Below are 14,261 nucleotides of genomic sequence, written 5' to 3' on the forward strand. Positions count from 1 at the left end.
CCGGGAAATATTACAAAAGCACCCCACTCACCTGAATAACGCAAAAAGCCTCTTTCCTCCTTCTTGCATAATGGGGCCTTAAAAGTAAACATGTAACCCATACAAACCACCACAAAGCCCCTTACATTCTTGTCATTAAATTGTGTTTTAAAATAACGAGAGAGAGAGAGAGAGAGAGAGAGAGAGAGAGAGAGAGAGAGAGAGACCAGAATTGGCCTGGGACGTGATTAAACAAGCACTAACATTTCATGGGAGAGGGGAAAAACTGAGGAGGTTTCCAGCTGAATGTTTTGTTCCCTATTTCCAGGCAATGCTTTGGGGAGTACTTTCAGGTTGTTTTTCTTGGTGGCTGGGATTTTTAAAAATTTGTCTAAAAGCCCCTAATGTATAATCTTGAAGAGCAGTTGAAGAGAGACGTAGAAAGTCAACCCAAAGCACCCCCACACTTAGAACTCTGAGTCAGGCCTGCCATGCCACTGGCCAGGTTCTGAAATCGGCTTGACCAGCATCCCACCTGAACCCCTAGGTCCTCAAGGGGTATTCTAAGCCCTTTCCTGGCTGGATATTGAGGTAGAGTGTTCTGCTTTTATACTCTCACTAGAACATAGAAAACCCTAAAATATCATGAAGTGGCATCTAGCTAGAGTGATGCTCCTCACTTTCCAGGGCTGCAGAGGGGGGAGCTCAGGCTCCCCATGAGTTTTGCTTTTATGCTGTGTAGTTACAGCTGAAATAATTGGAGAAATTAGGAAGTTAGAAAGTGAAAGGCAGCAAGTGAGGATTTCCCCCTTGTCCGATTTTTAAAGACATACAGTAGGAAAATGTGTGCATTTTCAAGTTAAAATTGAACTGCATAGGTATTTTCCACCCCCAGCCCGCTTATTGCTTGCTGGAGTGATGGCTGGAGAAAAACAAAAAAACAAACAAAAAAGGTGAGGGCTGCAGTCGGAGCTGTCCAAAGGTCAATGAACCAAGCTAGACTGGGAGCTAAAAGGAGAAACACTAGTGGAACCACTGTGACCTCGAACTTAACTATCTGGAATGAGAAAAAAACAATATTTAAAGTAATCTATTATTAAATGTTATTTGAATAGAACAAATAGAATCATCAGTAGAAAATAAAATTTGTATAAATGGCGACTTTAAGAAAACCTGGTATCTCCTCAAATGTATTCTATTTCTAAATAGGAAGATTGTAATATCTTACAAATTGTTTAATTTTATGACAGTCTTACTCTGGTGAGTTTCCATTGATGCTAATGATTCTTACCATTTGGGGAAAAAACTTATTTCTAAATTTCAGCATAATGTAATTACATCCTTAGCCCAAGACAGCCTATAAATAACCACCTTTTTGCACATAATTATCTTGAAGTAATTAAACATTATCATAACTACTTTTAGTTACAAAACACATTTTACTACAATTCAATAGACAATTAAAATTTAACTATGAAGGTAAAATGTTTTTTACAAATTTAGTAGGCATCTAATGAATAACTTTATCTTTTCAATAAATTTTTCCTTTTGACATATTGAGGTATCACATTACGGCTAAATGTTCTACAATGTTACTTCTAAATCAACAGAAAACCAATTGATCTTGAGGAAAGGTTAATTAATTTAGGCTACAGGTCTCCTACTTTAGTCTGCATCGAATGGAATTTGTATTGATTGGAGACGTTTTTATAAAGAAATTTAATAAGCATTTTTCTGGAATTGAGATCAACTTTTTAAAGTGCCAAAACAACGAGGTAAAATTTTGCCACTCCAAAAATACTTTTGTGCTATGGTTCATTCAAATCTGTTCGAGTCCTGTAAAAACGCAATGTTTTTCTACTTTCAGTGAAATCAGTTGGGTATCTGGCCGGCAGAAAATGAAAACAGAAGTTAAGAACTTTAATAGGATTTTGTTTGTTTAATCCTTCCTCCCATGGCAAGTCTCACCAGTCCATTCTGCTATGAGGGGACCATGAAGGACAATGTAAGTTAAATTTCTTCCTTGATTTAAACACTGTATTTGCCATAATGTAGAAAACAGACTAAGCTGCCTTCTAGTTGGGAACACTTTTAAATTGTGTAGTTTCTGCTGAATTGAACTGGTGAGCTTTTCTTTTTCCTTATCTATATTTAGTTGTCTTTTCGCTTTATCAATTTAAAAAAATGTTTCAGGCCTGGAACAAGGTGAAAGTAACATTTGAAGTTTCCTTCCAGGCACTATACTCACTCCTAGCACACTTTTCTTTTTTTCTGAATGTTTGCTCCGCAGCGTTGTCTGCGCATCTGAGGGCCTCCGGAGCTTTTTGCACTTGGGTGTGTTGCAAGGTTTTCCCTTCTCCCTCCCTCCCCGCCACCCTCCCCCCGCCCGGGACCCCTCCCCCACCTCGGGCGAAATTCCTAAATAGAGCGAGCCGGGTGCCCCGCAGCTGTGCGGTCCGCACCCCCTTTCGGGCCCTGGTCCGCGGGAGCGTCCTTGGTGAAGAAACACAGAAGCTCGACGGAAAAGGGGGGAGCGGGTCGCGGGAAGCGGTGCCCGCGAGGAGGGTCCCAGCACCCCCGGGGCCACCGCTGTTCCCCGGCCCGGGCGCGGCGGCGGTGGCGGGTCTGCGTGTCCGAGGACGGGATGACGCGGGCGTCGGGGCCGCTAGAGCCGGCACGACGGGCCTGGCCTTCTTTGTTGACTTTTAAGTCTTGGGCTCAACAGCTTCATTCGCCAGGAGGGGAGAAGGCCCACACAATGAGGGACTAACTGCACCGTCACCTCGAGATGCTTTGGTCCTGCTCGGCCCTCCTTCCCGGCAACCGGCAGCCCGGCCCGCGCGAGTCCTAACGCGCCGGGACCCGATGGCAACGCGCGGGGGTGGCGGAGCGGGCGGAAGGTGCCCAGAGGCGGCCGCAAACCCGGGGAGAAGCCCCGAGGCGAGACCCGCCATTCTAGCTCCAGGCCGTTCCCCAAAGTGGCCGGGAGCCTCGCCCAGGAGGAGAGCGAGCTGAGCCGACTTCCCACCGGGGTGCGGGCAGAACGCAGACACTGTGCCGCAGGGAGAGGGAAGGGAGCTGCACGGAGGGGACGCTCGCCAACGTTTAGAGTCCGTGCGGCCGGATAAAATCCCGACGCCCAAGCTCACCCTTACATTACATTTGGAATTCAAATTTGCCAACGTCTGTTTACCCGCTCTCTAAATATAAATACATGTTGGGATTGAAAGCTTTATCCTCTTTGGACCTTTCGTGTCCTTCCCCGGCCTCCAAATTAGGTTTTGAAATTACTCTAACCAGCAATTTCCCTCTCCTCCTTTCATTAGCTGAGGTGAGAGCCAGGGGTTTGGGGATTTCTGGATCTTTCTCAAGTGCTACATGGCACCCCTTCTCTCATCTGGGGAGGCAATTACTCGACAATTAAGGGACTCACACAGCTCTTTTTATCTTGTCCTCAGTGTGGAGTGGGGCGATCAAAGTAAAGGCTGTCCAAGTTCAAGCCCTGGCCACGATGGGGTTCACACACAAGGCCTCAGGCAGGCCAGCCTCTGCTTGGGCTGGTGTTGTTATTGTTGATGTCAATCCTAACAAGGCTTACAAAGAAATAGGTGGACTGGAAAGTGAGCCTACTATCAAAGGAGATTAATGATTTGGTGATCTCAAGCAACTGTAGGGGTGTGAAGTTGCATTTTAAAGCTTCTTAGAAGGCAAAGAAATCATCGGCTTTAAGTTCTCGGGAACAATATTTTTTAGAAACAATATTTTAAAAATATCTTCACACAAAACAAAACAGCAGCTAGTGAAACGGCCTGCTGGCACAAAGCTTCCCCTGCAGGAGTGAATTAGCTGGCCTTCCTTATCCCCTGCAAAGCTACCATGATGGCTAAGTTTTGTTTCTCTTTTTAATGTAAAGAGGATTCAGGATTCTCTGTTGCAGACAACTTAATTTTAACAGCACCATCTGATATTTTATTTTCATTCAAATACTTTTCCGATAAAGGAAAATGGTATCTTGGGAAGGAGGGGAGGTTAAATTAATTGTATTTATTTCAGTTTATTTAATTGTGTATTTAATTTCAAAGAGGTCCATGATCCACTGGTAGATCTCAAAGGAAACATAGTAGGTTTAAGCCCATGTCAAAAACTGAAGTAAGCATTACTGAAAATAAAGAATCTTAATCTCAATTCTTGGGATATTAAATCAATTTATCTATCCAGTTTTATTGAACTTCTTTAACCTTTTTTTATTTTTTACTAACTACATGTTCCTATAATAAACATACACAAAACCATTTTGTTTTAGATTATTTTCCTTTTTGTCACTTATATTCAGTGCCAGACTTTGAAAAATATCATATTCAGATATCTATTTTGGATTTAATTAAGGAAAATAACAAAAATACTTTTTTGTTAACATTTGATTTATTTAAAGTCCTTAACTGCAAATGATCAAGAACATGTGCCACGGCTTAAAATTTATTTTCATTATTTAAATCAAAATATTTTAATTACAATCACATTGATAGAAATTAACATTTTTAATTTGTATCTTTAACCATCATTTAAAGCAATTTCAACTGTAAAGAAAAAAAGAATAAACCATGCAATAAATTAACATTGAGAAAGCAAAAAGGAATAATAATGAAACCCGTCTGACTATACTAACACCATGTCCAACTGTGAAAAGTGCATTAACACTGAATGAACACGCACACGATGACAATAATTAAAATTACCACAATCAATTGGATTCTGGAATCTTGAACCAAATTTTGAAATATGGCTCCCTATAACATCTCTCCTCGAACATTGTAATATTCCCTTTCTTTTGGAGAAAAATATTCTTTAAATGGTATAGATACATAGAAGCTAATTTTACACATGTTATCTGACCTCAGAATGACATGACCATGGTACTCTGCAAAGTAAGAAGCAGAGTCACTGGGAGGGACAATTCTTGGGGAATTGATCCCAGGGCTATCTGTGGGTAGAGAGGACAAGGAGGGGGTGTGTTTGTAATTTCTTGGTCTGGCAACTCTTGAAAACGTAGCATGTATACCACCTACCTAGTACCTCTATGCGTTATGTAAATACATGGAGGATGGCTACATATCTGAGCATGTGCATAAATGTCGGTACATTGTATTTCATTTTAAGTATTTCATTTTAAGACAGCTGCTATCTGAATGTATCAGAAATGTAAGCTGAAAAACAAAAGGCTCTGATGTTTATAATCTGTTTATGTTTTGCTACATAATAGCAGTATTGTCCTTCAATACTTTTAACAGCCCATAGTGTCTACTTGTTTCCTCACTCTTTGAGTTCTTATGGTTAAGAGTATTGCCATAGACCTGTAAACTTGTGTGTAGTGTGTGTGTGTGTGTGGGGGGGGGGGAGGTAGGGGAAGAGGAGGGTCAGGTGAAGAGGGGAAAAAAGTACAAACAAATATTTTACAAGCTTGACCATCTTTCTTTCTTTTTTAAATAAAGCCTGCACACACTAGAATGTGTCTGGATGGGAAAGAGGAAAGAAAGGGATAAGGAAGTAGGAATATTTGATATATACACTTGTGGATCATTAAACTTTGCAGGGAAAAATTCAGTTGGTTTGGGGTCGGTTTTCTTCCTACTGATATACACAGGCATTTGAATAACAAAAAGTAACAGTCCTTTGCACTGGGAAAAAGATTGTGCACACACACACACAAAAAGAAATAAAAATAGTTGGTATTTTATTCTGCTGTCGTCAGCTTGGTATGTGTGGTTTTGTTTGCTGCTGCTTTCCCCCCCTCTCCTGCTACCAGCATGGTCACGACAAACCAACCCCTGGTCTAGGGCAGCTAGGAAGTGTTTAGGACAGGTCTGGAATACACACCTTGGTAGTAGGCCGGCTCCAGGGCTGAGGGCTCAATGGGGCTCCTGGTGGCCACCGCGGCGCTGCCCAGTGGCAGGCTGGCAGGCAAGGAGGCGCTGTAGGGCGAGTACTGTAGCGCCTGCTCATATGCCTTGAAGTCCAGCTTGTGCTGCTGATCCGAGGACATGAGGTTGTTGATGGAGAAGGGGTGGTTGAAGGAGTAGTGGGGGTCCCCTTTCAGGTGGAGCTGGGACTCGTGGGGTGCCAGACCGTGCACTGGGTGGGAGGGGGGCACAGATACCAGAGCCCCAGGCCCGGAGCTGATCGGGGGCGCAGCTGAGGAGGCTGGAGTCTTCAACTCCGAGGCGCCCCCTGTCGCCGTCGCCCCGCTGTGGTCCAGAGTCTGGGGGCTGGCAGTGGGCCCCGGGGCCGGTGCGCCCTCTAGCTGGCCGGCCTTACCGTGAACCCCTCGATGAAGGGGTGAGTCCCCGCTGCTGTTGGCCGAGGCCGAGGGGTCCTTTCGGCTCTCAGGGCCGCCCTTGGCGCCACCACTGCCCCCGCTCCCGCCCCCGGCCCCAGGCTGCTTCTCGCACTTGAAGCGCTTCTGGCGGCGCAGGTAACAGCCGTTTTCGAACATGTTGCCGGAGTCCGGGTGCAGCGTCCAGTAGGAGCCCTTGCCCGGCTTGTCGGGGGAGCGCGCCACCTTGACGAAGCAGTCGTTGAAGGACAGCGAGTGGCGGATGGAGTTCTGCCAGCGCTGCTGGTTCTGCCGGTAATAGGGGAAGAGGTCCATGATCCACTGGTAGATCTCGCTCAGCGTGAGCATCTTGCTGGGGGCCTGCTGGATGGCCATGGTGATGAGCGAGATGTAGGAGTAGGGCGGCTTGGCGTGAGGGTAGCTGCGCTTGAAAGTCTTGGCGTCGCCACTGCCCCCGGCCCGGCTGCGGCCCAGGTTGGACGGCGCGTAGGCCATGGGGCTCATGCAGGGGTTCATGGCTGCGGCGTAGGGGCCCAGGCCGTTCATGGAGGCCGCAGGCTGCGCGCCCATGGCGCCCATGCCCCCTGGGCTCAGCGTCGTCCCCATGGCCGTCACTCCCGCGGCTGTCATGCTGTTCATGGCGCCCGCGGAGCCCCCGGGCATGCCAGCAACCGTGCCAGGGCTCAGGCCGGCGCCCAGGCCCGGATTTGCGTAGGACATATTGAACGAAGCTGGGGTCATGTTGCCGCTTGTGGTCATGGTGTTCATGGTCATGTAGGTGTTCATGGAATTCATGGAGCCCAGGCCCGAGTTCATGTTGCTGACCGGGACTGAGGAATAGGCCTGGAGTGGAGAAAGCGGGCGGAGAGGCCCCGAAGGGCAGAGTTAGCGGTGCGCGCACCCCAAGGCAAGAGGAGAGCATAGGACCCCTTACCCAGGGCAAACCGGCAGGCGCTCTCCCCAGAACGAACAAATGTCTTGCACCACAGGGAAAAAATCCTAGCGTGGCAGGCATGAAAGACAAGCTCACAGCAAATGTCCCCAGGAAAATGTGTAATCCCCTTACACTCCAGACTCCAGGGCTGGCTTCTGGGGTCTCTCCACCACCTCTTCCTTCCAGGCCAGGAGGCCTCCACAAAGAAAGTGCCCTTTGGTTAAAAGGAGTTAAAACTCCAAAAACAGGATTAATCTCTGACCCCTCTGGTTATTCACTCCACCGTTAGAGTGCGGTGGGTTGGCAACAACTCAGCACCCATCTCACCTACACCTGCCAGGCTGGCTAACCAAATAGCAGCCACGTATCTGTGGGGTGGCTATTAATTAAACTTTCTTGATAGAATAAAGCATCCACAGCCATATGACTATCCATTTCTCAACTGGCTTTACTGTCTTGGCAGTTTTTGTCAAATGTTGACTTTGTGTTGTTTATTATATTTAGAAATAGTATTTTCCATCTACCTGTAGCAATTGTAATATAGAGAGAAACTCGCAGGTTAAATGGGTTTTGGAAAAAAAAATGTAAAATAGACCTACAACAGGGGAAGGTTCAGGAAGGGTTGCATGATAATATCAATGCAGTTAACTGTAACATGACTACATGTACACTTCTTCAAGCCATTCAAAAATGTGCACTGATTTCATTAGTATTTCCAGTCCCCTGATGTTTGAAGATTTTGTGACACAGCTTGTTGAAATATTCATCTATTTTTTTTTTTCACATACTGACATGTTGCTGCTGATCATTACAAACCCTGGCTAATAGTTTTCAAATACTTTAAAATTCCAAAATCAAAGTTTACTTATTTTTTACTTCCCAAATCTCAGCTTTAACCTTTAAGGAACCCCTTTTCCCACAGAGAGCTTAATTAACCAGTGGGTTGATATGACTGCATCTGAATTAAACGTGAGAAAGAGTTCTGAGCTCCTTTTAAAATCACCAGTTGGAAAAAACCCTTATCCACAGAAATTTTGGAATGCAATAGATATGTTAAAAATATAGAGTCCAGACATATAACAGCTACTCCTCTGATAACTTTATAAAAATAATGATATTCTTAAATTTATTTTCATCAGGAAATACGACTTTATTTTTAAAAAAAAGGAGAACAGATTTAACTGGGCACACGCTGCTATGGTATATGCAAATAAACCCTGAGTTAAGTTTGTGAAGATATAAATATACAAATCTAAATCAATTAATTACCATGACAATATTTCCTGATGCCATATTTTTCTATGTCTTAAACTATGTTTCACTTTTTTTTTCTTTTCCTCTCCCCGAAACTGTCCAAGGCAGTTTCAATAATGATAAACTTTTTGAGAGGTGATCGCCATTTGTTTCCAGAGAAATTTACTGGTGGTGGCCCGGCCAGTACCTGATTTTCCTCGCAATCCCTTTGTGCACACTGTAAAATAAACTATATGAACGTGCCACCATGGGGACAATAAAGAGAAACAGGTTCGCCTGGAGGAAAAGTCAGCTTGCACCAGCGCCACCCAGCGGTTCTAGAGAAGAACGAACACACTTCTCCTCAAACAGCTTTTGAAGAAGTTTTATAAAATTTTGGAATCGGCTCGTTATTAAGTCGCTCAACTGAGCGGCCAAGAGCTTTCATCGGAACACCTCTGCGAATTCAACTGCGGGAGGAAGAGCCGCCCTTGTAGGCAAATGATGGCTTTGTCACAGTGGCCCCAACTCCTGCCAGCGCCCACCCGCCAACCGCGGCACCTCGGGCCGGCTCGGGCTCGGGCTCCCCACGCGGAAGTGGAAAATGCTTCCCAGGGCGGGTGCTTTCAAAGCCCAGAATATCCTGAAATCCTTTCGCCAGTTCCCAGCGCCGAGCGCCGTGTCCCGGCCCCACTCGCGGGGCAGTGGATTTGGCTCCGAGGCCCCGCCAAGGTCGGGCCGGGGCCACACCGGGTGGGCGGGCAGCGGTGGCACCGAGGAGGCGTCCCCAGCCCGCCGGCCGGCCGCCCGGCCCGGCGTCCGCCTCGCCCGGCCTACCCCGGCACGGGCCCCCAGATTGTCCCGCCCGCTGTCCGTCTCTCACCTCCTGTGTGTCCGCGTAGTAGCTGTTCCAGTCGCTGCTCTCATGCCCTTCCATCTTCACAGTTCCTAACATCCTGGAGTCACCCTCCCCGATGCAACCATACAGCCCTGTGCAAAGCGACAGGCGGCCGCGAGGGGCGAGGCGGGGAGCTGGGAGCCGAGCGCTGGCAGCCACCCGAGCGCCCGCGCCGGTCCAACGCCAGCCTAGCGAGGAGGAAGCCGGGCGCTGCGGGGCGCGGCGTGCGCGGCGGCGCGGCGGGCGGGGGCAGGCGGCAGCCGCGGAGCGCGGCGCCCGGGAGCGCCTCCGCGGGAAGTGAGCGGGCGGCCTCTGTGAGACGAGTGCAGTTGAGCTGATGTGGATCTTACGTCGCTCGAGTGCCCACCTCCTCGTCCTCTCCCCATTTGTCCGCCGCACAAAGACGCTCGCACCTACAAAGCCCGAGGTGCACCTGCGAGGCAGCCGCCCGCCAGTCCAGCCGCCGCGCCTCCCGCCCCGCGGCGCGGCCGCCGCGCGCGCCCCCTGGACCCCCTCCCGCCGAGCCCCCTCCCCCAGACCCGGCCCTCACTTTGTTTGCAAAGCAGCGTAATTGGTTTAAGCCCGGAGGCTGGGGGAAGAGGGAAATGGGGTGGGGGTGGGGTGCAACCCCCTTTGGAAGAGGAAAAAAGAACAACAGCCTGGGCGGGCGAGCGGGCGAGGAGTGTCCATAGGACCCGCGCAGCCGGGGAAGAGCTGGGGCGGTGGCGTTGGAACCCAGACCCGGGGGCAGACCCGGCTAACGACCCAGGGTCTCTCCCCAGGGACCTGCAACCGTTTGGATGGCCAGACAGCACCCCGTCCCGCGCCCCTCGGGCTCCTCTGCTCGCGGCCAGCCCCCACCCTCCTGATTCCTGCCCTAAGGTACAACCTCACGCCCGCCCCTCCGGACTTCAGGCTTGAAAAAGAAAAAAGTCCCACTTTTGCCCCGTCACTAGAAACTCGGCCATCTGACTCAGCCGAGCCCAGGGACGTTAGGCCGACCGGGCTCCTGGCTAGCAGAGTGGAGGCGCTGCCACGAAAGCCGTACCTGCGGCTGAGAGCGGGTGAGTCATAGCACCGTTTTATACCTTTATGACATAACTTTTTTTTTCTCCCCTGCCTCGGTCCGCTCTACTCCCCTTGTCATCTGTAGCAGTCATAAAGAGGAAGAAGCTGGGAACAGATGTCTGCGTGATAGGGCAGGCGGATCTGAGTCGGGCAGTCCTCCCTCCGCCCAGCTCCTCCTCCCACCCTCTTCCCCAGCCTTGGGGACTGAGCTGGAGGCGACCGTCCGGTTTCTGTTAGGGAAAGGTCAGGGGGAGGGGACAGCTCCCCAATGAAGCGCCTGAGCTGGGAGAGCCGGGGCGCCGGCGCGGGAGTGCAGCCGCTCGGCTAGGAAGGTGCCGGGCGGAGCCCGCGGTGGTCTGCAGCGGCGCCTGGCCCAGCCTCGGGCTTGGAGGGGCCGGGCCAGGACAGTAGGCTCTCGCTGGGTTCCTAATCGGTCCGGACATTCGTGGGAAGTTCTCTCCGGAGCAAAGTCTCTCAACTCCCATGAGGCCCTGGGTAGTGGGTTGCTCACAAGTCCCGAGACCACCAACTGAAGTGACTGGGAGACAGGCGCGAAATTGGTGATAGGTTTGCGTGACGGTGCATGTGTGAGTGTCTGAGCGTGTGCGTTTTAAATGTGCCCGTGTGTTTCTGAGTGTGTCGTACCCTCTGTAGAAGCACCAGGCTTCTTTAGCAATAAAATGACCAAGAATCCACAAAATATTCTTGTTTGGCAAAGTTTTAAAAACGTTATAATCTCATTTCGAGAAGTGTGTTTTAACTTGTCCTCCAAACCGATACCCACCCCCGCCCCCCTTTGTTCTTTGAAATCTTTCTTCCTTGAAATCTGGCATCAGAATCAGGTTAAATCCTTGAACCAAACAAATCTCTTAAATCAGCAGGGGAGCAGGAGAGGGTGAAGATGTGCAGTTAAGGAAATAAAAAAAAGATAAAAGCATTGGATTACAATTCCCCCTTTTTAACAGAAATGGGGGGGGGTACCTCACATTGTAAGAAAAGGAACGAGAGTGAAATTAAATCCCCCTGGAAATCACAAGAGCGGCGCCCTCCCTAAGTGCAGCCTGCGCAAGCCAGACCCATCCCTTCGTGTAAATGTGTTGAGAACCGCGGGGGTCTGCACACATTTCCCAGCAGCAGCAGGACCGTAGTTCCACTTGTGAAGAACACGGATGCTTCGCTTCCTCCGCCTGATTGGAGCGGGTGGGTGCGGGCGGGGGCCGGGGCTGGGGCTTTCAGTGCTAATGAGCTTCCTTGTTCCTCCCGTGGTGACACTCCGACGCCGTCCTGGCATGACCAGGGCATGTTTCTATGGGTAGTGACAACTTAGTAACAGCTTTCATGGTGCACAGGAAGCTGGTGCTTTAAGGGGGCCAAACTGCTTTCCCTTGAAAGGGGGTCAATGAAAGCAAGTATTTTTCCTCTTTTAGCCTACATTTGCCAAACCTACTAGGCCTCATCTCAAAAAAAAAGAAAAAAAGAGAAAAAGTCAACCTAAGAAAAAGAATAAAGCCCTTGTTCACAGCGGGATGGCCAAAGCGAAGTTTCTCCTGAGCTTCCTCAAAGCCCAAGACCGGTGGTCAAGAGTGGACTCTGCCAGCTTTAGAGCCTTGACCCGGCTGGGGTGGGGGTGGGGGTGGGGGGCGGAGGGGTTCCGCGATCCGCAGACCCTGCAGACCGAGGCATTGCCGTGAGCACAGCGCCTCCTGTCGAGGGGAGGGGGCGCTGAATCCTTCAGCCGGCGCCCCTAGCAAGCTTCCGCGGGGAGACCCGGACCTCGCCCGCCTCCCGCGGCCAGAGATTTTGGTTCACACAGCCGACTGCCTAAGTAAGGCCTAGGAGGAAAGGTGGCAACTCGGTTAGCTCCCAGTCTCTCCATCTCAGTGGGCGGTATTCCAAGACACCTAATAAGTTTAGGAGGTGAAGGTTTGGTGCACCCAGATCCAGCCGGTCATGTCCCCAAGGTTTAAAGACGAATCATCTGGGCCATGCCGGATCTTTGATGTGGAAAATAAACAACAAATAAACAAAGCTGCTGCCTGGGGTTGCTGGCCAGTGGGCAGTCAGGTGGCACCCCTGGCGGCCGCAGCTCGGTGGTTTCCAACGTCTTCTCTCAGTGGGCCCTGTGTTTAGGCTTTGCAGAAGACTGCTGCGCCTTCCGGAGAGCTAGACCTGTGTTCAGCCTTGGGGAGCCACGAGGGCAGCCACATGGCGGCTCCTGGGGAGTCCCGGGCCAAACCTGCGAGAGAACGGGTCTGCGCGAGCCTGAGACGCCCCGGGTGCCGGGGTAGGCAGGCTCCTGGGGCAGAGAAGTCAGAGGGGCGGTCAGACAGTGGGTTTCGGGGCTACTCCTGGGGCACCAGGGAGAGGAAGCGGCTCCGCCCTTCCCGGAAGCTGAGCCTTCCACGCCCTTGGGGTCTGCGCCTCACACCCCCTCGAAGAGGGAGCAGGCGGCGCACGGTCCAGCGGCCAAACTCGGCACCTCCGCTCGCCTTTCCGGCAGTGCCTGGCCGCAGCCCCTTCCCTAGATCTTCTCCGAGGCTGGGAGGAGCGGAGGGTGACCGCGGCGAGAGATGAATGAGAGGCGGGGGCAGGCGCCCCGGGTCCTTCCCGGTTAGTGGGACCGCGAGCGCGCAGAGAACAGGACCCGAGGCGCAGCTCTGCGGGGCCCTTGGGGCCGCTCGAGGACTTTTTGCTCCGGTGTCCCTAGCCTGTCCGCTTTCCCGCCGACCCTCTCCCCGACGGGGTTGGCGGGCAGGTCTCGGCCGCCGCGGGTCCCGCCGCGCTCTGCAGGGCGGTCCGGGCTCCGTAGGCCCCCACTTGCGAGAGGGAATCGGAGGCACCGAAACCGAGACGGGTGGTCCGCGGTCTAGGGCTGAGGAAGGCCTGGCGCCGGTGCCACTGTGCGCCCTCGCGCGCGCCCGGCCTACGCGTGTGCGGGAGCTGGGAAGGGGCGCGGGCGCCGGGAGGGGCGGTCCCCGCGCCTGCCCGCAGCCTCCGTCCCGCACCCCGGAGGCGCGGCCCAGCCCTCGGGGCCCCACCGCCCGGACCAGCCTGAGGCTCAGGGGCAGTACAGACGCTCGGAGCTACGGTTCCTCCGGCCTTTCATTGCCTCTTTTCATTTTCGTTTTTTTTTTTTTTCACACTTGCCTTCCTATCATTAAATAGTTAATGAGGAAATTGATTCGCCATCCGCAGGAGGTAGGGGACCTGGGCCCCTCCCTGGCCGGGTCCTGGCTCCGTGCGGAGAAGTCAAGTTCCCGGCCTCCCGCTTGGCCATGTAGGTGTGTGTGGACCAATACAAACACACACGTAGGGCTTCACTCTACTAAAAAAAAACGCAATGTAACATTTCAACCCCAGTTCTCTACCACTGCTGTCCCTTCTCCTGCTGCTGCCGGAGGCGCCCTGGGATCTCGGAGCTGCTCAGACGCGGGCCGGAGCCGGACATTGGAGCCGGAGCTGCCCCTCACCCCTGGCCTCACCCTCGAGCGACAGAACGGTCCCTCTGGCTGCGAAAGAGCGTCGCCTTGCCAAAGTCAACTTGCATTTTCATGTATTCAAATGAGACAGGTTGGGAGGGGCGCGTGCCCTCCTGGGCACCCACTAGCCTGGGAGGAAGGAGTAAGCGCTCCCTGGGTCTCCGCAGAGAACGGAACCTCCTCCCCTGGGCACGCGCCCCTGCCCAGGCCTGGTCCTCGCAGCCGTGGAGCATCCCCAGGCACCAGTGTTCCCGAGTTCCGGGCTGCTTTATCCACAGGGGCCAGCGCCAGCTCGAGGGCCTGCCGGGTCCCAGGGAGTGTCTCCTCGCCCCTGTGCGA

The 14,261-nt window shown here is 51.6% G+C and overlaps 1 protein-coding gene across 1 annotated transcript; it reads right to left on the reverse strand.

The window, feature by feature from the left end:
* Positions 1–5,818: 5,818 nt before the first annotated feature.
* On the reverse strand, positions 5,819–9,432 carry FOXA1 (forkhead box A1; the record flags this gene model as incomplete). The annotated part of the gene is made up of 2 exons (XM_081100069.1): positions 5,819–7,153; positions 9,361–9,432. The coding sequence occupies 2 exons, from the start codon at positions 9,430–9,432 to the stop codon at positions 5,819–5,821; spliced, it is 1,407 nt and encodes a 468-aa protein (XP_080956195.1).
* Between the last annotated feature and the right edge of the window lie 4,829 nt (positions 9,433–14,261).

Source organism: Myotis nattereri, assembly GCF_964212035.1.
Source record: "Myotis nattereri genome assembly, chromosome: 1".
In the NCBI taxonomy this organism is placed as follows: domain Eukaryota; kingdom Metazoa; phylum Chordata; class Mammalia; order Chiroptera; family Vespertilionidae; genus Myotis; species Myotis nattereri.